At 41.5% G+C, this 7,601-nt stretch overlaps 1 protein-coding gene across 1 annotated transcript in view; it reads left to right on the top strand.

The window, feature by feature from the left end:
* The first annotated feature begins 953 nt into the window (after positions 1-953).
* Positions 954-7,601, top strand: part of SOX30 (SRY (sex determining region Y)-box 30) — an 89,972-nt gene continuing 83,324 nt past the window's right edge. The window contains exons 1-3 of the mRNA XM_006901969.1: positions 954-1,965; positions 4,710-4,949; positions 6,089-6,265. Coding sequence (XP_006902031.1) covers positions 954-1,965; positions 4,710-4,949; positions 6,089-6,265 — 1,429 coding nt within the window. The remainder of the gene's footprint in view (positions 1,966-4,709; positions 4,950-6,088; positions 6,266-7,601) is intronic.

Genomic DNA, 7,601 nt, shown 5'->3' on the forward strand with positions numbered 1-7,601 from the left:
CAACACCATTGTGGCTGAAACCAACAAAGTCTTGACTACAAATGGGAAGGAGGAGTTGTGGGTGGCAAAGCCTAGGAGACTCCGGCCTTTAGAAGCTTTGCTAAGGATTTTCTTTTCTTTCATGTAGCCATTGGAAACCCAAGGGTATGACACAACCAGATTAGTATTTTTTAAGTATCACCGGAATCTAGAATGTAGTAGGACAATGGTAAAAAGACAAGGATATTGTAATATTCAAGGGAAAGATAGCGGGATCTTACAAGACTGTGGTAGCCTTGGTGACCCAAAGAAAAAAATGACTTTGGAGTGCATTTTGAAAGTAGAGACTACAGGATCAGGTGATTAAATGTACATTTAACTAGCACAATCACAACACTAACTCAACTGCTCTTCTTACAGAGTCCAACCGATGGTCTTATTGAGATGTTTGAGGAATTTCCCCTTCTAACTAGACCTTCAGAGACTCTGGGTGCAGGAACCATCAATTCGTGCATTCTTTCTGCGCACCTTTCTGCATGCCTTTATTCCCTCAGGAGTGTGGCCTGGAACCACTTGGTTTCCTGGGTAACACCATTGTGGGCTGGTGCGGGCAGGGGGAGGGGTAACTAAGGGCAATTGCCGGAAGAGAACTCCGGAAGAGAGGGAGGGCCACAGGGGAAAATGAGCAGCACGTGCTGTGGCCCCAGCCACAACGGGTGATTCGAGGATCAAGCACGTGGCAACAGGCAGAGGCGGGTGGGGCAGGAGAGAGCTTTGTGATTGGCGGTCCAGGAATCCCCAGGCGGTTGTGATTGGGTGTGACCAAGCTCAGGACAGCATTTTTGAACCGCGTAGGGTTCTGGGTAGCAAAATCCTTGGAAGGGTCTTAACTGAAAGGGGGAGGGCGAAGGTCGCCAACAAACGGCTGAGCTCACAATCCCGACAGGGACCAGCCCGGGCGGCCCCCTCCCCCAATGGAGAGAGCCAGGCAGGAGCCTCCGCATCAGGCGCGCCAACTGCCTCGGACGACCCCTCCGCGCCCTTTGCGCCCCGCTGTGCCCCCGCTGCCTGTGGAGAGTGCCTCTTTTAAGGCAGCGGCCGTCGAGGCCTCCCAGTCACCTCCAGCCTCTTGTGGGGCCGCCACTGTAACCGTAGCCTCTTCGTGCGGAGAGGCACAGGGGTCCGATATACCGCCTGCGGCCCGGCGGCTGCTGCAGGTGAAGCCAGAACAGGTGCTCCTGCTGCCACCTGGGCCACCACTGCCTCCAGCGCGGGACGAAGCGGCGGCTGCCTCTCCTGCGCAGGCGCGATTGGTGCAATTGAGGCCAGAGCTTGTCTTGCTCCCGCAGCCGCCGCCGCCCATGACCGAGGGCGCCCCCTGCAGGCCCGAAGTGCAGTCGGCGCAGCCCCGAGCGCTGCAGGTCAAGGTGGAGAAGCAGGAGGCTGGGCCTGGCTCGGAATGGTCATCGGGGCCTTGGAGGGTCGTCGAGACTGGATCCAGACCTTCGGGAGTAGCTAAAGTGGAAGACCCCGGGCTGGCCCTCGACAGCGGGCAAGAAGAGGAGAAGGTCAAATTGGAGGCCGAGGAGGTCATGAGGAATGTGGAGAAAGTCGGCGAAGACAAGAGCCTGGTGACAATCAGAGAAGAAGCCATTAAAACGGAGGAATCCGAGAGACTCCACGGAGACTGCAGTCTCAGTTCGGAGCCCCCGCGCAGTGACTTGATCCATAACAGCAAGGAAGTCATCCTGGCCCCGCCTGCCAGCGCCTTTGGGTCACATCAGCAAGATCTCAGGATCCCTTTGACACTTCACACGGTCCTCCCTGGGACCCGGATCCAATTTCAGGGACCTCCACCCTCAGAACTGATAAGATTGACCAAGGTTCCCCTGACACCTGTGCCTATTAAAATGCAGTCCTTATTGGAACCTTCTGTAAAAATTGAAACTAAAGATGTCCCACTCACCGTGCTTCCCTCAGATGCAGGTATTAGACGGCAGGGAATCTATTTTCCTAACTTCGCCATTGTTGTCCCAATAGCTGACATGTCAGCAGTTCAGAAGCCTAAACTAGGAAAATAATATCATGGAACTGATTCTTTTCAGGGCAAAGGCTGCACAGGTATCACTGCCGAATAACTTGTACCCAAAATACACTAACAAGCTAACGATTCCCAAACATCAGAAGAAAATATGTTTTAAGGTCCAATAAATGTCCAAGAATTGGATATAACTAATGGTTATATGCAAAATAGTCTTTAGCTAGACACCGCTCCAGGTTTATCTGCTACAAATGATCAGCATAGAAAATAAGTAGCAAACCTTTTTCTCAAGAAAGAGGAATGTTTATACATTACAGGGACTCTTTTTTTTAAGTCAGCAGTAAACCTTTTCCAGGAGAAGAAAATAAGTTTAGCACTCTCATACTTAACTCTTTCAAAAGCAAAGACAGATGAAAAGCAATTGAAAATATTGTAGAATAAGCTGGAAAAATTGTTTTTACAAATTACTACCAATAGATATTTCTATTCAGTATTTTTTAAAAGTAGCAAATTCTTATATTTAGCTAAATGTCAATGAATGTTGTAGAAATTCATAGTAATCTTTATATTTCATTAACTTGTATTTATTTTACTCATATGAGTCTTTTGTTTTTAAACTTTATTTTCATTTTTGAAAGGTCTTATTTATTTATTTATTGTACTTATTTCATCCTTTGTACATTTTAAAAAAGATTATGAATTGAGTAACTCTAGTGAACTATAGGAAATTTGTAGGAAGGTTCCCCCCCACCCCTTTTCTGTTGTTATGTATGTACCTTCACAATGACTCATTGCTGGCCCTCTAACGAGTTTTCAGCAGCAAATCTCATGGGAAGAGAGTACTCATTTTCCTCCCACTGAATGGGTAGTAGATTCAAATCACCCACCTTTGGATTTATTGAGCAACTCCTTATTCACTAGGCCACCAGAGCTACCCCCATTTTTCCTATGCACTTGTTTTTGATGAACCCTAAAGATGTGAACTTCGCCAACTTCTTTATTGTAACTTTACTTGGTTCTGTGGTTCTCAGTAAGTCACTTGTAATATTTTTGCTTTGTTTTCCTCCTAGTACATGGGACTAGTGATGACAATCCACCTGGACAGGAGCTTCAGCACTTTAAATCTTATGAAATAGTTCTTCCTCCCTCTCTCTCACTCTCATTGCCATTGAGTAGGAACTGACCCTCTTTCGGGTTGCGGAGGCTGTAGTAGCACAGGAGGAGATTGCTTATCCATATTTCTCAAGGCCACTGGTGGATTTGAATCACCAGAAAGGCAAAGTCTTGTAATTAGCAGTGAAACTCCCTGTAGATGACATTACAGAGCACCCAGAAAGAAAACTAAGGGTATAATATTAATATTTTTGGCTTGAATGAACACTCTAATGACATGTAAATAAGCTCCTTTATACATTTAGGGGGCCTAGTGACACTGGCCTATTTGAGCCCACCAATTGCCTTCTGGGAGAAAGATGCAGCAGTCTGCTTCTGTGAAAACGTATAGCCTTGGAAACCAAGGGGAAAGCTCTACAGGGTCACTGTCAGAATAAACTCAACGGCAAGGCTATCAAATGCTATGGAACTCTAGTGGCACAGTGGGTAAGTGCTTGGCTGATCACAGAAACGTGAACCCACCAGTCTGTCAGCAAGAGAAAGATTGTCAATCTGCTTCCTAAAGGTTCACCATGTTAGAAACCTTATGGGACAATTAACCATCTGCCATATAGGGTCTCTGTAAATTGGAACCAACCATAACTGGTCTGGTTGGATTTGGTTTACCTAATAATAGAATTCAGGAAGCTCTGGTGGCCTAGTGGTATGGAGCTATGCTGCCAATCTGAAGGCATGTGGTTCTAATCCACCAGCTGCTCTGTGGGAAAAGATGAACAGGTGATTCACTGCCTCTGAAAACCCGTTGGGGGGTCAGCAATGGGTCAGTTCTGATTAGATGGTATATTGCTGTTGTTGTTATGTGCCGTCGAGTCACTTGAGACTTATAGCGACCCTATGCACAATAGCCCTAAACTCTGCTCTGTCCTGTGCCAGTCGCACTGCCTCTAACTCTCCCATCCCGATTACCCCAGTTACTGAATCAATCCACCTCATAGAGGGCCTTTTCCTCCTGCGCTGTCCTTCCACCTTCCCAAGCATGATGTCCTTCTCCAAGGACCGGTCTCTCCTGACAACATGTCCAAAGTGAGAATCCTTGCCTCCAAGGAGCAGCCCGGTTTAATCCTTTCCAGGATGAATCTATTTGTTTTCCTAGCAGTCCATGGTATCCTCAATACTCTTCTCCAGCACCACAGCTCAAAGGCATCAATTCTCCTTCTATAACAAACAATAGTAGAATTGTAATCGTGGATATTATATATCCATGAATATGCCCTTTATGATAGAATATTTTTAATGGGAAATAAACTATTGTTTTTACAGATAGTGATAACGTTCAAGAACTAGTAAATTAGCAATTTACTGTGTCCTCAACTAGCACGTTATTTGCTCTATTTGAGGAAAAAGAGTTATTCAACTGCTTGAATAACTTGAAAGAGTTAGGAAATACCAATTATGTTGAAAAATGTCTGTTGTTTTCTCAAGATACTTACAAAAATATACATAGAATTCAAGTGTGCACTTCACTTTAAAATTGTGTACATCACATTAATTTAATTTGTTCATTTCTGTTGTGTAGGAATACCAGATACTCCCTTCAGTAAGGACAGAAATGGTCATGTGAAGCGACCCATGAACGCGTTTATGGTTTGGGCAAGGATCCACCGTCCAGCACTAGCCAAGGCTAACCCAGCAGCCAATAATGCAGAAATCAGTGTACAACTTGGGTTAGAATGGAACAAGCTTAGTGAAGAACAAAAGAAACCATATTATGATGAAGCACAAAAAATTAAAGAAAAGCACAGAGAGGAATTTCCTGGTAATCAAATGAAATGAACACAACCTTTTTCTAATTGCTTTTAAATTTGCTTAGGTAAAGATTAGCCTGAAAGATTGGACGGAAAGCAAGGTGGTTCACTTTTTTCTCGTCTGATATATGTGGTAAAGAGAGTTATGGTTAATTTTATAGTAATGATTGTATTGGTCCTGGTAATAAGTTTTCTTGAATAGAATCAAGAGTAGGCTATTGGAAAGTTTAGTTTTGGTTAAAACTTGCTCTACTTTCTGAGTTGTTTTTTATTCTGAGAATCATGAAAACATTTCAGGCTCTTCTAAACTTTATTTGAATGGCTAGGAAAAACGGAAATGTATTTCTAGACCATAATTTGAAAATGCACATTTCAAGATAATGAGAATTCAGGGATTAGCATCACATTCCAGTTTAATAAATATGTGTTTATCATAATATAGTCTTGTCTTCTGATGACTATACGTAGCCCTATCATGATATATCTTTGAATGAGTCCGATTCCCACCACCAATAAGGACACTGAGATTAAATGTGTGCAAGCGCACAGTGAACAACCAACATAACATTGTATGCCAGGAAAAGAATATTTTTCCCTTCCTCTTCGAAATAGGAACAAAGAGATTCTAAAAGAAAGATCAGCAATTAAGGAAACCAGCAATTAAGGAAACCAGTAATTGTTCTGGTTACACAGTGCTTAGAATTACCATAGCCCCACTATTCTGACTTTGAAATTTAGTTGTCGATTTGGAAACTATCAACTGAAAAATTTGAGTTCTTGAGCCAATCATAAAAATAGTAGCAACGATGCATTAAATTATAAGATAATGAGGAAAATGAGGAAATAGGAAATAAATAATGTCTTATTGGGACATTGTTTTATAGGGTAAAAGTTTATGTATTTGAGTTCAGTGATTTTTCTTTTGAACTATAGATTATAACATTGACCAAAGGAGCTATGTGTATATGTATGGTAAAAAAGCACATGAAGAAGTCATTCACAGCAATAGTATGATACAGCTGGAAAACATACATTAGATGATAACTTATTTAAAAAACAAAACTTAGAAGTGTGTTAGATTTTAATGCAAAAAGGACTATTTAAATAGTCTACACATTTTAGTTAAAAATAATTATATCTTCTTCTATAGGTTGGGTTTATCAGCCTCGTCCAGGGAAGCGGAAACGGTTCCCTCTCAGTGTTTCCAGTGTATTTTCTGGTACCACACAGAATATCATCTCTACAAATCCTACAATGTATCCCTACCGCTCACCTACCTACTCTGTTGTTATTCCCAGCCTACAGAACACCATCACTCATCCAGTTGGTGAGTTTGTTTTAATATTTATGAGGATCTTTTATCTCTTAATTTCTTTCAGACTTAAGAGTTTAATATAGCACGACAAACAAGGATTGGATAAGGTAAAATGAGCCAAGAAAAAAAAGGTTCAATAGGCATCAGAGGACTTGGTTTGTAAGAGTAGAAAATATTCCATATCTATATAAAGTCTCAGACCTTTTAAGCAAGTCAGGATGAACCCATAGATTAGGCAGATAAAGGAGGAAATGACTGAAGTAATTCAATAGGAAATAGGAGTGTCTTTTCTCTATCACCATTAAATACTGTCATGCTAATGGAGTACTGATGCATCATGCCTTGGAATTTAGTAACAGTGAATGATGTGATGAGACCATTCTCGTAATGCTCTGAAAGAATAATGGAAGTTATCTATTTTCTACCAGATATTTGTTCCATTCATTATATTGTATTTTCTTAAATCTCCTTTATTTTTCTTGTTACCATTTCTGTAGGTTGCTTTTAAAAATTCAAAATGGCTTCTTTCCTTTCTGTCTTTATTTTTCACCAATCATGCCACCTTTGCATTAATGTAATACACTTTTTTCACTTGTGCTAAATTAAAAAAAAAGTCCAAAATTGAGACCCTAATATCTTAACTTGTTATAGCCCTATCCATCATTGCTTGTTCTTTCTGGGTCTATTTAACTCTTAGCAAGAAAAACCAAATCTATTTGTTGTCAAGTTAATTCCAAGTAATTGTGACCTCATGAGGTAGAAACCAGTGCTGACTCATAGATTTTTCTTGGCTGGAATCTTTATGGAAGCAGATTGCTAGATTTTTTCCCCCCCTTAGCTCCACTGGGTGGGGTCAAAGTGCCAACCTTTGGGTTAGTAATTGCTTAAGGACCATTTGGACTATCTAGGGAAAGAATCTAAACCTTTAGCCTTTATGCATTCACTTCTTGTTAGCACCTATCCTTAAAGAAATGGTAGTTCCAATACTGAATAAAATCCTGGCCAATAGAATTCAACGATACATCAAAGAAATAATCCATCATGACCAAGTGGGCTTTATAACAGGTATGCAAGGGTGGTTCAACATAAGGAAAACAATCAGTGTAATTCATCATATTAACAAAGCAAAGAAAAAGAACCACATGATCCTATCAATTGGTGCAGAAAAAGCCTTTGACAAAATCCAACACCCTTTCCTGATGAAAGAACTCAACAAAATAGGATTAGAGGGGAATTTCTTCAACATAGTAAAAAGTATTTATGAAAAGCCAAGAGCCAACATCGTTCTCAATGGAGAGAGGTTAAAGGCATTCCCTTTAAGAACAGGAACTAGGCAAGGATGCCCACT

Source organism: Elephantulus edwardii, unplaced genomic scaffold (genome assembly GCF_000299155.1).
Source record: "Elephantulus edwardii isolate Elephantulus edwardi_28Jun2011 unplaced genomic scaffold, EleEdw1.0 scaffold00354, whole genome shotgun sequence".
In the NCBI taxonomy this organism is placed as follows: Eukaryota; Metazoa; Chordata; class Mammalia; order Macroscelidea; family Macroscelididae; genus Elephantulus; species Elephantulus edwardii.